General features: G+C 41.6%; 1 protein-coding gene across 8 annotated transcripts in view; it reads left to right on the top strand.

Annotated features, from left to right (window-relative positions):
* The window catches only part of LOC147017562 (neogenin-like), a 491631-nt gene that overhangs the window by 456769 nt on the left and 16784 nt on the right, over nucleotides 1-18078 (top strand). For 5 of the 8 annotated variants that reach the window (XM_085847265.1, XM_085847260.1, XM_085847259.1 and 2 more), the window contains 6 exons: nucleotides 8208-8297; nucleotides 8990-9152; nucleotides 10989-11209; nucleotides 13448-13546; nucleotides 15161-15334; nucleotides 15766-15999. In XM_085847265.1, coding sequence (XP_085703391.1) covers nucleotides 8208-8297; nucleotides 8990-9152; nucleotides 10989-11209; nucleotides 13448-13546; nucleotides 15161-15334; nucleotides 15766-15999 — 981 coding nt within the window. The remainder of the gene's footprint in view (nucleotides 1-8207; nucleotides 8298-8989; nucleotides 9153-10988; nucleotides 11210-13447; nucleotides 13547-15160; nucleotides 15335-15765; nucleotides 16000-18078) is intronic. The other 3 variants (XM_085847263.1, XM_085847261.1, XM_085847264.1) reach the window with 2 other exon arrangements.

Genomic DNA, 18078 nt, shown 5'->3' with positions numbered 1-18078 from the left:
GATGTTACCTTAACAAACATCACTTCCCTCTTCGTGGATATTACCTTAACAAACATCACTTCCCTCTTCGTGGATATTACCTTAACAAACATCACTTCCCTCTTCGTGGATATTACCTTCACAAACCTCACTTCCCTCTTCGTGGATGTTACCTTCACAAACCTCACTTCCCTCTTCGTGGATGTTACCTTAACAAACATCACTTCCCTCTTCGTGGATATTACCTTAACAAACCTCACTTCCCTCTTCGTGGATGTTACCTTAATAAACCTCACTTCCCTCTTCGTGGATGTTACCTTAACAAACCTTACTTCCCTCTTCGTGGATATTACCTTAACAAACCTCACTTCCCTCTAAATGGATGTTACCTTAACAAACCTCACTTCCCTCTTCGTGGATGTTACCTTCACAAACCTCACTTCCCTCTTCATGGATGTTACCTTAACAAACCTTACTTCCCTCTTCATGGATGTTACCTTAACAAACCTTGCTTTCTATTCCATTTTTATTCTCATTTCTGCTGGAAAACTCTCCCAATATAGTTACAGCAGGATGTCATCTGGGTAAGTCACTCAGCACAAGCTTGCTATTTGTCATCAGCACCACAACTCTGTTTGCTGCCATGCCGACCACAGGGCAAACTGAATTGGGTGGGCCTTTCGCAATCTCTGGAGTTTTTCATTTATTTTATTTCCGTTTGCTGACGTCCATTTTTCTCACCTCATTACATTTCCCCCTGTTTTGTCGTTTTCTAAATGCTGACATCAACGCAGCTTGCTTGTTTTGTTAGCAAATAAGGTGTTAATTGGGATGCACTGCAATTCTCCGGCTCTTTCTCTCTGACATGCATTTTAACCGCATGGCCTGTGAAGAAAATTGACCAAGGTAATTGAGTGCGTTTGCTTTGTAATCCAGGGCACAATTTTCACACTTCAAGCTGTTCTACTTTGTCTGCCTTTCATGCACGTTTTCTTTAAAATATGGGAATCGGTGAGAAAACAAGAAATGGCAAATTTTTTGCAGTATCCATTTGTGTTACATTTAGGTTTTGGATAAACAGGGATCATCAAAGGTGGACAAGCATCATAAAATAGCATGAACAAAGGCACAGACAAATAAAGGAGCAAAAATTGGAAGGTATACACAGATATACATAACAAGGAAAGGTGTATGCAGAGACAAAAGTACCCAAAACAGATGTGTACACATGAACGTACGCAAAAGCGTACATATACAGACAATAACCAAGGCCATACAAATCGATGTGTGTACACAGACAGGTACAGACCGAGAGATTTTGCCATATCCTTGCTGATTGTGTTGCCAAGTGGAGATTGCTAGGGATCGGACTCATAAGTTGCACCTGGCAATAGAATGAAGTGGACATTTTGTCTTGTCCAACCCTTTCAGACCGATGTACTCACATGCTGCGAGATTCGGACGATTGAGATAATTGGCTAATAAGCAATGGCTGAAATATGGAGTGCAAATAGCATTTCATTATATCCACAATCGCAGGTCCATATACAATGTCGATAAGTAATCTCCATGTAAAGTACTTCTTATTACTCTTACAATGACACAATACCCCCACGCAGTGTTCAAGTATATACTTCAGTTTTAATAATAATGCTTTTGAAGATCGTTAAAAAGAATTCCCAGAAATTTAGTGCTATATTGAAGCAGTCGTATGCACCACCATTATGTACACCACCCTAATTAACACATCCAATTCCTGAAAAACTGGAGGTTATTAGAAGTGTTCAATTTAAATAAAATAAACATTGTAAAAGTTATATAAATATATTAATTCCGCATTTACTGCCTTTTTACCGCTTGATGCAGTGTCTGTTACACCACCCTATCTACCATATTAATTTTGTCATTCATGCCTGTTGTTTGTGTCCTTTATAACATCCTTCAAAACAAAGTTTCCTGTTTGGAATTATTTTCAATTCCATTTCACTGCCAGACAGGCAGATGGAGTAAATTATTATCTGGCTCCTCTCTGCGCATGTGAGATCGGGACAAATTCAGAGACAAAGTACTGTTGAATAGCAGCTTTTAAAAAAATTCCATTCATGTTCCGATATATGTTCAAAATATAACATTCAATTTAAATAAGTTGTTCCTCGATCATAAACCGACGTTTGACGACAGACGGACAAACACACGGACAGACATGAACTCCTTCTTTAACCCCGCTTTTTGCTTTGCTTGCACAGGGTAATAAACCAGCCCCTTATTAAGTGTAGAGATGTAAATGGATAGGGGGAGGCTTATAGTTGTTATCGGGCTTATTTCTACGATTCGTGCCCTCAATATTTAATGGTACCCCAGAGTTTCTTAGATCCCGAGGACCATGGGCAAATACGCCAATTTTTGTCGGTTGCCCGAATCTACGATTTTTTGTCGGTTGCCTGCAGATTTGTCCAAATGGTGACTATGTTGCCCGAATGTCTGGCACGCAGATGTACTCTTGGGGAGTGTTGTCACTTGCACTAAGCTCAGTAGTTGTTATTCATCTGTCTTTCCGTGTGTGTGTGTGTGTGTGTGTGTGTGTGTGTGTGTGTGTGTGTGTGTGTGTGTGTGTGTGTGTGTGTGTGTGTGTGTGTGTGTGTGTGTGTGTGTGTGTGTGTGTGTGTGTGCGCGCGTGTCTACTACAAGCCATAGAACAAGTCAAACAAAAAAGAAGTCCTTCTACCATCCCCCCTTCTCGCCACTCCACCCCCCCCACCACCCCTTGCTCCCTTAGGGCATGGTCTCGTCGTAAAGAAACACATTAAAGGTTCCGGGTTCCAAATCTCAATCGTCACCAAAATCGAATCAATTCATCCTGTCCGATCAGCTGTCCACCCAGCAAGTTTAGTTCAAATCCGTCTACGACTTTTTGAAATATCCTTCCAACAAACAGATAGGGATTAAAACATATCCAGTCCAGCCAGTGCATCATGTGTGCCTCGCAGTTGTAGCACAACGCAATACGACCCTTTTGAAATGACATCATGGGCGTCATTTCGAAAAGGCCTTTGTGCAATGCGCTGCCACACGGGTTTTCAGGAAACCCCTTCCCCCAACACAAGGCCAACCATAATATTCCAGCCATTGCATGGGGTGATTCCCTCTTTAGTCATTTTAGACACATTTGAGCAAACTAAAGAATCAAACTAAGAGAAATTTCAAAATGGTGAACTAATAATTGTTGTTTTTCTGGTTAACTAATAATATCTCAAAGGGAACATGAACAGCCAACAATCAAACATCTGAAACCCTTCAATGAACCACCGCTAAGAAGACAAGAGACATCGCACAACTTCTCCCAAAGGCCGGCGAAGGTCCTTGAATGAGAACATACCTGCTCACGAAGTCCCAGAGTCGTGGACAGTTTCCGCAGAAGGAATATGACCTTCTGTAGACATAACCCGGCAACACGAACAGCCAATCAGCAAGTCGTTGAGAATGCTTCTGATCAGATCTTCAGAGGTCCCAGGGCCCTATACAGCTTCTTTGCCCCCACCATAACGTACTGTTGATTGCCTTACCATCAGCCATTTGTGTTTCTGCATATGCGTGATCACGTGACACAGATTTAAGGATGGAAATACATCATTTTGAATGTGCTTGAGAGCGGGCGAAGCCTTAGAAGTCGGGCAGAGCTGCCACTTGTCAGATGTATAATAAATTGGATGTTTATCGTATGTTTTCTATTATTTTAACCCCAAAAGGATTAGAATTGATATTAATTGCAAAAATGGTCAAATATATGACAATTTATGTGAGTTTTTACATCACAGGCAACCGTTCTGTCATCTCGCGATATTTTATCATCTCACAATATTTTGTCATCGTGACATTTTTATGTCCGAATTGTAAAAGCTATGCTGGCTTTGGGGGTGGGAGGAGCCCCCCCCCCTCGACCCCAACTCGTACATCCTTACCTCAGAGTACAAAACCACCATTTAGGTTGTTTATCTTTTAAATTCCTGCACTCACAATGTCTGAGCTGTATCTCGGATCTGGCTGGGAATTTCGAAAAATTAAAAATAAAATTTTGAATAAAATAAAATTTTATTTTTTTGAATAAATGAAATTTTGGATGTACGATTTTGGATGTACGATGCCTAAATAAAATTTTGCATCAATAATGGAAATAAAAAGTATGTGGGGTTCACATCATTTCTTGACAATGACCCAATTTTAAGGTCATGACCCAATTATAGATATTTTAACATTTTCCACAATAACTCAACGAAAGTTTATACGATTGAAACAAAATTGGCCTCTACAGATAGCCCAGAGCAAGGTGCATTTACGCTTAATTTACATCACACCTCTCCGAGTTAAAGGTCGTCATAGGGCGATCTGAAAAAAAAAAAACACCCTTTGTTGTCATCACTCAATTTTGCCAATGCAGAATCTCAAACACCACTTAACCTTCCAAGATGTTCTTTCATCACAACAGTGCACCTGGACTGAAGTTGTGCATCTGATATTTGATTGGTGTACTTGACCTACTTTTTTCGGATTGTGACCTAATGAACAAAAAACACATTTTTGATTATAACTTCAACAATTCTCCTCTGATTTTCATAATGTCGAGTTTTATGGGTCCATTTTATGTGGGCACTCACATTTTCTTAATTCACACACCATCCCCAAATGTATGGGCAAACATTTTCTTAATTTACACACCATCCCCAAATGGGCAAAGCCGTCGGGGCCCCCAATCTTTGATGATAGGAGGAAGACAACGGGGAAACCTTCCGGGATTAAATTGTGGGAGAGTGTGTCGGAGTGGTGCTGAGGTGTCTTCCACCAGACGGCGGTCTCCTTGGGTTAATCTGAGGTGGTCCCTTCGGGTGGGTGTCTGGAATGTCCAATCCTGAAGAGAGGATGATCACCTGTCTCTGTTTTCATCTGAGCTCAAGCGTTTGGATATCGGTATTGCAGCACTCTCTGAGGTTTGGAGACCGGATAGTGGCGAGATCATGGCAGGTGGTTACACCTACTATTGGACTGGTCACACTAATGGTTACCATGCCCAAGCAGTTGCTGTAGCTGTGACCAATATGCTTTGTCCAATAATAATTGAGCTAACACCGGTCAACGAGCAAATTATGAGACGAGGGTTTCATCACTCCTTGGGTGTCGTTTCCCTGGTCTCTGTATATGCTCTGACTGAGTCGAGTGATCTCACTGTGAAGGACAAATTCTACGCCACGCTCAAGTCTGTGGTTGATCAGTGCCCCAGGCGAGATACTCTTCAAGTCTTGGGGGATTGCAACGCATCAATTGGAACTGATAGGGATGGTTATGAGACATGCGTTAGTTCCCATGGGTCAGGAACTATGAACCAGAAAAGCAGTGAGTTCCTTGACTTTGCAAGAAGTCATGGACTTAGTGTGGCTGGTTCATGGTTTCAGCGCCCACAAGCTCATCGCTGGACTTGCGATTGGAATGCGAGTGGTGTGGCAAAGGAGATTGACCATGTGTTCTTTAATGGTCGCTAGAGGATAATGCAGAACTTCAGGATCTACCGGAGTGCTCATTTCCTCAATACTGACCACAGGCTTGTTGTAGCAACTCTGAAGTTACACTTTAAATCTGGGAGAATGGTACCATGCCAGCCTACACTGGATGTTGGCAAGCTCAAGGATGAGAGGGCAGCTGAGTAGTTTGCGAACAGGCTGAATGGAGATTTGGGGGGTCTGGGTGCTTTGGGGGGTCCTGAAGAGTTGTGGAGTGCCTTGAAGACCACCATCCTTAATGTTGCCGGTGGATGTCTTGGAACTCACCGAAGGGTGAAGAAGAATTTTTTCTCTCAAGGGACACTGAATACCATTGATCAGAGTTGCAGGGCCAGGCTGAATGGCAGAGCTGAGCTGTTCAGGGAGCTGAGGCATAAAACTGTACGTGCGCGAAGGGTGGACAAGGAGGCCTATGTGTGAGGAATCTGTGATTGGGTAGAGCATCACATGTGGACAAGTGATTCATGTCCTGCTTACAGGGGAATTCGCACATTGCATTCATCCAAGCCCATTCCTTGGTGTACTGCGGTTCGAGCAGAGGTTGGTAGGCTCTTGACAGAGGAGTCCGAAGTGAAGGCCCGCTGGGCCGGTTACTTTGAGCGGTTGTACCAGGCTGATCCACCAGCTGTCGAGTTGGACATCAAGGGTGTTACAATCCCTATTGCTGACCCTCCAATCAACTGTGGTCCACCTTCGTTTGTGGAAACACAGGCTGTGTTGAACCGGTTGAAATGGGGTAAAGCTCCTGCGATCTGTGGCATCCATGCTGAACTTCTCAAGGCTGGTGGAAATGCTGCACTCGTGTTGTTGCATGCAGTTCTGTGCTCTGTCTGGAACACAGGCATCATCCCAACTGACTGGAAGAGGGACCTAGTTGTCCCTCTCTGGAAAAGGAAGGGTGGTCATCAAGACTGCAACAACTACCGAGGGGTGATGCTGCTCTCGGTGCCAGGCAAGGTCTTTGCTCGGATAATTCTTGATCAGTTTCACCACCATCTTCTTGAGCACCAGCAACCAGAGCAGTCAGGATTTACACCAAAGAGGTCAATGATTGACCATATCCTTGCTCTTCGGGTCCTCACCAAATGCAGACGAGAGTTTTGGCAGGGGATGCTTGCACCCAATGTTGATCTCCATTTGATTCAGTGAATCAGGATGCCCTCTGGAGGATTCTTTGTCTTCGTGGGGTACCACCAAAACTGATCAATCTGATGTCTGAACTCTACTCTGGTACTGAGAGTGCTGTGAGATGTGGTGGTACCATCTCTGACTTATTTCCAGTTGTTACTGGAGTTCATCAGGTATGTGTACTGGCTCCCACACTTTTCAGCACTTGTATGGACTGGATTCTAGGGAGGATGTCGGAGAGATCAAGCTGAGCTGCATCGTTTGGGAATGTCAAGATCTCTGACCTTGATTTCGCAGATGATGCAGTCATCTTTGCGGAGACTCTGGATATCCTTTTGGGGGCCCTCAAGGTGCTGAATGAGGAGTCAGAGCCGCTGGGATTTCGGGTTTCTTGGGTTAAAACTAAGATCCAGGCTTTCAATGACATCTTGGATGCTGCTATCCTGTCTGTACCTGTTTGTGGCGAGGATGTTGAGGTCATGGAGAGATTCACTTTCCTTGGCAGTGATATTCATGTCTCTGCTGGCTGTGAGCCAGAGGTCAACAGACGTCTGGGTCGGGCCTGGGAAGTTATGGATTCACTGAATCATGGGGTGTGGTGCTGACGATACCTGTGCGGGAGGACAAAAGTCTGAGTCTTCAGGTCCTTGGTGCTTCCAGTCTTGCTCTATGGATGTTAGACTTGGACTCTGACCAGCGACCTGAGCTGGAGACTTAATTCCCTTGTTACCGGGTCTCTTCGGAGAATCCTTGGCTATCGCTGGTCGGACTTTATGTCCAATGAGCGGTTGCTGAGAAAGATTCAAATGAGATTTGTTACCTGCATAGTCCGTGAGCGTCAGTTGCGGCTGTATGGACATGTGGCTCGTTTTCCTGATGCTGATCCTGCTCACCAGATTCTCTCAGCAAGGGAGTCTCATGAGTGGAGGAGGCCAATGGGCCAACCACGTGCCTCATGGTTGTAGCAGGTTGATCAGCATCTCAAGGATATGGGGATGGGCCAGGCATCTGCCTGCGGGGATGGCCAGATGGAGGCCCTTGGAGTTCCGGCGGAAAGTGGATGATGCGCTGCTCTGGTGCATGCTCCCATTCCTAACCTGACCAAAATGTTGAAGATCAAGGTCATATGGTAGTCCGAAAAAATCTGGCCATTATTGGATCGCAGGCCAAGGGTAAGTCGTGGTCATTCACCGAAGGTAAGACAGAGGAAGCTTACCCTTAGCGAACGCTTTGTTATTGCAAATATCGAGTTTTATTTCAATTTCCCTTATAGTTGTACATTTCATATACTTTATAATTAACATCACTTCGTGGAAAATAACACAATTCACGTTGTCTTTACATTTTACCTGAAGTTAATTTATTTTTGCCATTGCCTTATCACTGCTGACAGCATATATTGTAACCTTTCTGAACATCGAGCTTACGTCGTAATGGCACCATTGTTTCACATTGTGCATGCATTGCAATCATCGCCTGCCCACCTGCCATGTGCTTCATATATGATTGACACTAATCCACACGCTTCCTCCGTTCCTTCTCTTGCTTCAGTACTACCGCCCGTTTCTGGCAAGGGGGCTGGGGGAGGTCAGAAGTACTGGCCGAGCAACCCAAACCAGCTGGACAGAACCAGCTTCAACGGTATACCGACCTCACTCGAATGTGTCCGCGGCTTCAAGCTAACAACTTATGTCATTTTTACTGTGGCCATCCATCTTTTGCTTTGCATGCACATCCATCTTGAGGAAATGCTGTAATTTGCCTGCAGTGCAGCTTTAGCCATGTCAGCCATGCTGTGAGCATTCATTCGCTCAGTTTTACTTACTTTGCCTTTCACGATTACATGACGAGGCTTTGGCCATCATTCTGCTCGTCAGGCTGTGGTGGGCCATGCATGTGACTGTTTTCTCACATTTGGACACCTTGACAAGGCATTTCACTGAATGATTATGCACTTCTGAAGGCAATCATGTGCATGTTGAAGCGATGATTTGGTGGTCCACACTTGATGGAAGTCTAATGGAAAGATGATTCAGAAGCCAAAGGTTCTTGTTTTGACGTCCAACCTATATTAGCACACTAAACTCATGCTGTATAAACCTATTTGGCTGACTTGGAGGAGAATATACCGCTTAAAGAAATGTTGGTTCCATCTTCTGGAATCATAAATGATGACGAGCACAGCAGTTTACTGTTGTGTTGTATTAAAGAATGTCTATTTCCGCTCCAATTTTACATGAAGACCATGAGAGTACGGATGTATTTTTGGTGAGATTGACACCCAGGATGCATTTGGTTCAAGTAATGATGATTTTGATGTGTGTGCAAAGCAGATGCTCCCACTGGGCAAATAACCACTCCTAAGGGCACACGAGCATCTCCACTCGAGAGCAACCTGCTGGTGATCCTCATCGTAACTATTGGTGGCGTCATAGTCATCGGTGTCATCGTTATAGCTATTGTTTGTACACGGCGCTCTTCGGACACTCAGAAGAAGTAAGAGTCGCCTGTTTACTGTCAAAGTATAGCTCCGTCATTCACTTACCTTTGAGAACTGAAGGATTATAGAATGATTATTACCAGATTTTTTTTTGTTGTTTTTTTATCTGCCCAGGTAATTACCTCCACCACCGAAAGTGGACATGGAGGTTATGTATTAACCCCTGTTTGCTTGTCTGTTTGTCACTTGGCGAAATAATTTTGCCAGTTGTGTTTGTCTGTTTGTCTGTCTGTCTGTTGGTCTGTTTGTCACATGAGTTTTGTCCACAGTTTTGAAGCAATCGTTCAAAAATGTATATAGGTGACCAGCCTGGGACAGCAACACACATTTTCGTTCAGGATACGAATCCAGATCCGGATACGATAATTTTTTATTCACCATTGAGAGATTGCGCCAAAAAGGCCATAGAGCACAATAACTCAAAAGGTTATGGATGGATTCGGCCGAAACTTGGTGGACATGTTCGGTGTGCAAAGAGAAAGAATTGATTCAATTTTTGTGAAGATCCGAATCCGGATTCGAGAATTTTTCAAGTGATTCCTCACCATTGAGAGATGGGGCCAAAAACGATTTGTCGCACAATACCTCGAAAGATGATGGATGGATTCTGCAGAAACTTTGTGGACAGGTTGGGTGCGTGACAAGGACGAATTGATTCAATTTTGGTGGATTCGAATCCAGATCCGGATACTAGAATTTCCAAAGTGATTGTTCACCATTGAGAGATAGGGCCAAAAACGATATATAACATGTTATCTCAAAAAGTTTGGGACGGATTATGACAAAGCTTGATGGAGGAGTTGGTTCGGTGAGAAGAATAAGCCGATGAGATTTTGGTTATGGTTCGGATACAGATCTTGCCTATCAGTGGGATACAAAACGTAAACTGTTTAGCCTGGCGGAGGTACGCGCTCTACCGAGTGCCGTTCTGGTTTTCCATGTTGTCAGTTCCATGATAAGAGTCACACCCCACATATCTTGCATGCCAGGCCCTGAGTATGAGAAGATATATCAGCAAAAGGTGCTGCAAGAAAAATCAATTCCATTTGCATTTCGGAGCCCTCTTTCATTCCTCATTATTTATTGTGATTTACACTGCGCCCAGCTTCGTACCCTCTACTCGTCAGGTGTACATTGTCACAAATGGTCGTTTCGGATGTTGTTAATAAAGAGTGACATGACAAGCATTACTTTGAGTTGTCATGTAGTTATTTTGTCAGGAAGCTCCTTGTTAAATTTATATCTGTTTGGTTATGTGACAGTGTCAATGGAAACAAAAATGGTGGGCATAATTTTGGTGGGGAATCACATCAACCATGTCAAAAAGGATTGGATCAAGATGGATTATGGCTGCCGATGATAGCCTCAGCTGTGGTGTGAAAATGTGCCTTAGAGGGGAATGGTACATGCCCAGGTGTGCAGGAAGAAGGTTGTGATAACCACAAAGACCTGGGCAGCTTTTTCTGGGGTTCCTCCCCCCCCCCTAATCCTTTCTGGCCATTTTGCAAATTGAGCATATGCGGTAATGTTTTTGCTGAAAAAATTCGAAGGAACCAGGCTCAAATACAAATCCATGTAATTTGGTGAAGTAGCAAAAAACCGTCCACCTTGTAATCACAGCTCTCCAATGCCAATCAAAAAAACCTGATCTAATGCCGTAGTTTATGATCTTGAAGACACCATATATGTTTGCCTCTCTCTTGAATATATAATGTCTGGCTTGAATACCACACTCTTAGGGGTTGTTGCTCTCATTAACTATTTGGAGTTATATCTTCCATTTCCTCCACACCATTTGGATTGAATTTTCCTCCTGTGTGTTTTACACCCAGGAGCCGGGGTGCACACAAATCCCCAAACAGCTCAAGCAAACGGAAGTGCAACCCAAAAGAGCTAAACCCTCCAGACCTGTGGATTCACCATGAGGCTGTCGCCCTCAAACCCATTTCGCAGTCCCCTGGTGGGCCCAATGGTAACAGTGTTGAGACGCCGGTCACACCAGCAGCTCCAAGCATTGAGAGCTATGGGAATCATCGAAGAGATTCCTTCTCAGGTATTTTATATCTCTTGTAACAGTGAGCAGGAAACATTAGGCCAAATACGTGTTGATAGTTAAATATATATTTTTGTAATATGCATATATATATATATATATATATATATATATATATATATATATATATATATATATATATATGTAATATGCATATATATATATATATATATATATGTAATATGCATATATATATATATATATATATATATATATATATATATATATATATATATATATATATATATATATATATATATATATATATATATATATATATATATATATATATATATATATATACACATATATAGCTCTGGAAAAAATAAGAGACCACTCCAAAAATAATTTAAATCAGCATCTCTACATGTATGACAGCCATTCCATTCCAGTGTCCATTGAATTCCAACACAGGCACACCTCATTCTACTTAGTGAGGTACTGATTAGGTGATCACCTGAACCGAATCTTATTTAACAAGGAAAAGTATAAAAAAAAAACACTGCTGTGGTCATCACTATCCTCTAGCAGTAGGACCAGCTGGATGGCAAAAACAGTGCTAGTCGTACCTCAAAAGTAATTGGAATCAAAAAAATAACTATTGACCATGTCAAAAGAATTGAAAAGAAAAGTTTTGAGTGAGGAAAGGAGGGTTCAATTCTGGCTTTACTGGCAGAGGGATGCAGTGAGCGTCACATTGCTTCCATCCTTAAAATTTCAAAGATGGTGGTTCATAAGAACAAGGTCAAGCAGCAGACATTTGGGGACAACAAAGCTACAGACTGGCGGAGGGTGAAAACAACTTTCCACTGACCGGGATGACGCCAACTCATTTGAATGTTACTCAATAAACGTAGGATAACATCACGTGACCTACAAAAAGAATGGCGAACGGCGGCTGGAGTTGAAGTGCATGGCGAGGACAGTTCAAAACTGGCTCGTCGATGCAGGGCTGAAGTCGTGCAAAGCTAGAAAAAAGCCCTTCATCAATGAGAAGCAAAGAAGAGCCAGGCTGAGGTTTGCAAAAGACCATAAGGATTGGACCATAGAGGACTGGAGTAAGGTCATCTTCTCTGATGAGTCCAATTTTCAGCTTTGCCCAACACCTGGTCGTCTAATGGTTAGACGGAGACCTGGAGAGGCCTACAAGCCACAGTGTCTCGCACCCACTGTGAAATTTGGTGGAGCATCGGTGATGATCTGGCGGTGCTTCAGTAAGGCTGGAATCAGGCAGATTTGTCTTTGTGAAGGACTCATGAATCAAGCCACGTACAAGGTTGTCCTGGAAGAACACTTGCTTCCTTCTGCTCTGACAATGTTCCCCAACTCTGAGGATTGGTTTTTCCAGCAGGACAATGCTCCATGCCACACAGCCAGGTCAATCAAGGTGTGGATGGAGGACCATCAGATCAAGACCCTGTCATGGCCAGCCCAATCTCCAGACCTGAACCCCATTGAAAACCTCTGGAATGTGATCAAGAGGAAGATGGATGGTCACAAGCCATCAAACAAAGCCGAGCTGCTTGAATTTTTACACCAGGAGTGGCATAAGGTCACCCAACAGCAATGTGAAAGACTGGTGGAGAGCATGCCAAGACGCATAAAAGCTGTGATTGAAAATCAGGGTTATTCCACAAAATATTGATTTCTTAACTCTTCCTAAGTTAAAACATTAGTATTGTGTTGTTTAAAAATGAATATGAACTTGTTTTGTTTGTATCATTTGAGGTCTGAAAACACTGAATCTTTGTTATTATTTTGACCAGTTGTCATTTTCTGCAAATAAATGCTCTAAATGACAATATTTTTATTCGGAATTTGGGAGAAATGTTGTCAGTAGTTTATAGAATAAAACAAAAATGTTCATTTTACTCAAATACATACCTATAAATAGTAAAAGCAGAAAAACTGATAATTTTCCAGTGGTCTCTTAATTTTTTCCAAAGCTGTATACATATATATATATATATATATATATATATATGTATATATATATATATATATATATATATATATATATATATATATATATATATATATATATATATATATATATATATATATATATATATATATATATATATGCTCACATCAGAAATGTAAGAGAATGCTTGTTATGGTTGATAAGGCTGGTGTTTTGTATTAATTAAATAATATATCCATAACCATCGCTGTGTTGAGAGTTGTGTCAATATTGAAATTGTTCATCCTGACCAGTGGTTTCAATATATAATGCAGGGGAAATGGAGGGCAGCATTGGGACAATTGATCGTTCTCTTACCACCCGTCATGCCATCAGAGGAAAAGTCACCATTCCAGCCGATTCTCAGTCCCTTCGTACGTATACACATCCCTTTGACCATCAATAAGCACTCTTGGGCAGACTTAATTGTCAACATTATAACTTCAAAAGAGATTTTGTGCAGATAAAGAGACAAAATGGTTAGAGAAATCCAGCCAAGCTGATCGTAAATACACATATATACCCATTGAAGCATTTTATTGCATCTGTCATGGGTGCATCACAAAAATTAGTCTCACACTTTCGTTCTGTAGAAATCTAATATATCTGTCATGAGATTTGAGGAGATTAGATTAAAATTTAATAAAACTCTCCTCCGACGCCATTAAAAATGCCTATGTTGAGACCAAATGCCTATGTTGCAATCTCTTTTTTGCACTAATGCATCTAAGGGATAAATAGCCATTATTAGCCCCACCACAGCACGTCAAGCACAAGACGCACCATTTTTTTAAAATTGCTTCTGTGTTTATTATCTTGCCAAAACGAAGTTTTTGCAAGATATGTTAGTCAGCTTGTATGTTTTTTTTATTATTTTTTTTGTTTTTTTTTGTTTGTCTGTAATCACATATAAAAAATTCTGCAGAGCACAGTTATCATTGGAAATTTTTGTAACTTCGCGTATCAGAGGCCTATAGAGGTCCCTTTCAGCGTATAAAATTTTGAAGGTCAAGGTCAAAGGTCAAGGTCACTTTGTCGCAAATCAGGGGAGTCGACGAAACCCTTATTTTTTGAGTAATTTTGATCGGATCGTCTTCAAACTTTATGGGAATATAGTTCATGGTTTGGCGCTCAGCTGATTAATTTTTGGTGGCGATTGGCCTTGACCTTCATGGTTAGCGCCTGAGGTCAAACATATTTGACCCCAAGGTCAAATTTTCTAGTTTTAGGAACCATATCGTGTAGTATCTCAAATTGAACACCTCGATGAGTGCTTTCTAGATATGTCAAGCTTGAGACATTATGACATCATTTGGTGACGTTATGAGGCAAAAGCATATTTTTCATGGTTACTCTGTAGAACGATTCTCATCGGAATCTCTCGTAGGCAGATATTCCTCAAGGAGTCGCTCCTGGTGGATAGCAGCTCTGTTCACCTCAGTGTGACCTTAAAGAAGTCATACGTGGTCACCTTTTGGCAAGATACGGGTCACCCTGCGGGTGACATTGGTTTATTTATTTATTTACCATTGAGCTTCAGCGTGTGTCCAGGCCATAACATTTTTGCCAATTGAGATTTTGTCATCAAATCTTCAACAATCCTTTATTACAAGAATTTGGAGAACACAAATTATTAAAATGTACAATCCTTTTTAACTGATGTTTTCATGAAGTTTTGTGGAAGTACAAAGCAGATGTAGACAGGCTTTGCATTTTGAGATGCTTTCTAGTTTTATATTTTGCTTAATTTACACCTAAAACTTGCACCCACAGATGCATGCAAACCATGTGTTGTTATATTTCATTGTATCTACGTTTTTAATATCACCAGCATCCTATTAGTTTCCATTTTCATTTCACATCCATGTGTTAAGCATTGCTGTTTCAATCCATGCTTCTGATCCATGCCATGTTTTGTTTCCATGTCCCTCCTCCTCCTCCTCCTCCTCCTCCATATTTCATAATTGTTCATGCCTCATTCCCAACAGTTGCACACTCACGTGGTCATTTCCCAGCACAGAAGCCCCCAAATCACTACCCTACACTTCCCTCTTCCATGACCCCTTCAAGGGCATTTCCACCGTCTCGCACTAGCTCTCGTCTATCCAGATGTGGTGGTGGCCGGTACATGACCTGCCCATCACCCAGACATTGCAGTAAGGGTAGGTTGCACAGACAGAAACCTTACAATCACTTCTAAAACAATTTATTCTCATCTGAAGGTTTTAGAGGATGAGATTATGGTTTTGCCAAACCATTAGAACTGAATTGCAGACCTCATAAGAGAATCTTACAAGACAGGGTGGTTTGCTATGCTGTTTCACGGGTCTTTCACTCATCAGCCACCGATAGTTATATTTGATTACCGTTCATTGGCACTTTAGAGCCACAGACATATTCTGTAGAAATATTTATGTCTCTGTGAAGCCTCAAACATTGTTTCCCTGAGACATAATCTCATTGAAGAGATCTGCTGATCTGCTGTGGAGGTTTGAGTGGAAATATTGTCGATTCAATTTGGAGATGTGACCCTCCACCCAACTTACATCTTTGATTCAATGTGCACTTCCTTCATGTTTCCCCATGAATACAGACTCTGCACACACAGCAAGTAACACTGAAGCAATGAGTTCAGGTAGCTGTCGAGAACCAGAAAGCTCTGGAACTGGAGGGTCCGTCGACGAAGAGTCAAGCCGCCTTGTGGTGACGTCACTGGGAAGACCATGCCAACCACTCAAGAGCTTTGCTGTGCCCATTGTGTCAGCACACCCGGGACCAACTGGAGATAATTGTGTCGGAAGTTCGTCTCCAGCGCTCAGCCACACAGGTCAGTCAACAGAAATGCAATTATCCTCAGACTATTCAACATATATTGGGGTATCGGCTCAAGGACCTGCTATTATAAATGATATCGTAAGATTCTTTCACATCTATACCGTATCCTCATTATTACCTTCGCATTCTGCGAAAGGTTATGTTTTGGTCGGCGTGTATTTATTTATTTATTTATTTGTAATCTTGTGATTCGTATAACTCAAAAAGTATTAAACCGAATTGCATGAAATTTGGTGGGATGATTGGTTATTAGACAGGAAGCATTCGATTAGATTTTGGGATCGTTCGGGTCAAAGGTCAAGGTCAAGGTCACGAAAAGGTCAAAATCGTCTTTTTACGACAACACGGTCAATTTTTATTCAATTTGCATGCAACTAACGCCAAAATGTTCATAATTCAACGCCTCATCTTGTGATATGCAATATGATACAATGACGCCCATACTTTTGTTACCGGTTAGGGGTCAAAGGTCAGGGGGCTCACGACCTTGAAAAATATGCGGTTTATGTCATAACGCGGTCAATTCTTGTCCGCTTTACATGAACCCAGCTCCAAAATGTTCAGAATTTAATGCCCAATCTTGTGACACAATGACGTCATAACACATGTCACCGGTTGGGGTAAAGTATCGGGGGGGGGGAGTCACGCCCTTGAAAAATATGCGGTTTTCAGCATAACTCAGTCAATTCTTATTCGATTTGCATGAAACCAGCATCAAACGAGATTACCTTCTCTTGTTGAAACGTTGTATTCACCGAGCTTGCGAGTGAAGACTCGCCAAAACGACGTGAGTTGATTGTTGTTTAGTCCGTAGCCCCCGAAAGTCGGGGGGGGTGGGGTCATGACATTATAGATATGTGGTTTGTATCATAAGACCATTCATATGAAACCAGTTCCCCACACTCATACCAAGAACAAAAAAAGTGGTGGCGGCGAAGGTATGCGCTCTATGAGTGCCCGTTCTAGTTGAAAATGGGACAACCAGAATTATTTCGTTTTTGTGCGATTGCATGCTCCAGAATGCAGCACCCCCAACTAATTGAGATCAAATCCAGAATGTAAGAATGACAACATATTACCAATCGGATTATGTTTAATGCAGTATATGAATGGTGAACAAGAATGTGCAACAGTTTGTGAAGAAGCTGTGCAAGACCTGGATTTTACTGATGATACAGTGCGGTTTGTTGGTAGATACGATATTCATACATACTGCATTGGTATTTTGAGATGAAAGAAATAACCCAATATTGGGGTTAACATTTACCAACAAAAAGTGAAATCATGTCAGTAAACTGACAACAACAACAAATTCCTCACATAACTAAATGGTATTCATGGAATACATACCCCGTGCAGTCTTGAGAAGGACTTGGTGCGAGCCAACTCTTGTTTTTTTTCAGGTTTTTATTTTATTTTATCCAACATAGCTGCCAGACCACGTGACCGATGACGTCATCTTTATCAAACCATATTTCCCATGGGTAGTTGATCAATTTGTTAAATTTTGCATTGATCAGTTAAGCGGTTTCTCCCATGAAAATTTTCAAAGATTTTCCTTTTGATCCAATGTGGCAGCTAGATCATGTGACACATTATGGTCATTTTTATGAAAATCCTGTTCAAATTTCAAGTCAATTGGATGAAAATTGGGGATTTCAGAAATTTGGCCAATGTTGACCTTTTTGGATTGCGTTGACCTCAAAAATAATTGGTGGTTGAATTCAGTGAGCTGATATGAAAATGCTGTTCAAATTTCAAGTCAATCGGGTGAAAATTGACAATTATAGAAATTAGGCCGATGTTGACTGTTTGACCTATGTTGACCTCAAAAATCGTTGCTGGTTGAATTCAGTGACTTTATATGCAAATGCTTGTCAAATTTCTAGTCAATCGGATGACAATTGAGGATTTTAGAAATTATGGCCCAAATTGACCTTTTGGCAGATTTTGACCTTTTGGCCTATGTTTACCTCAAAATTAATAGGTGGTTGAATTCAGTGACCTGATATGCAAATGCTCTTCAAACTTCAAGTGAATTGGATTAAAATGGAGGATTTTAGAAATGTGG

This window comes from Eptatretus burgeri, chromosome 11 (genome assembly GCF_056783735.1).
Source record: "Eptatretus burgeri isolate ZD-2024b chromosome 11, Ebu_testis_v1, whole genome shotgun sequence".
NCBI classification, from domain to species: Eukaryota; Metazoa; Chordata; class Myxini; order Myxiniformes; family Myxinidae; genus Eptatretus; species Eptatretus burgeri.
Note: the sequence above shows the minus strand (reverse complement) of the source record. Positions and strands in the feature narration are given on the sequence as shown.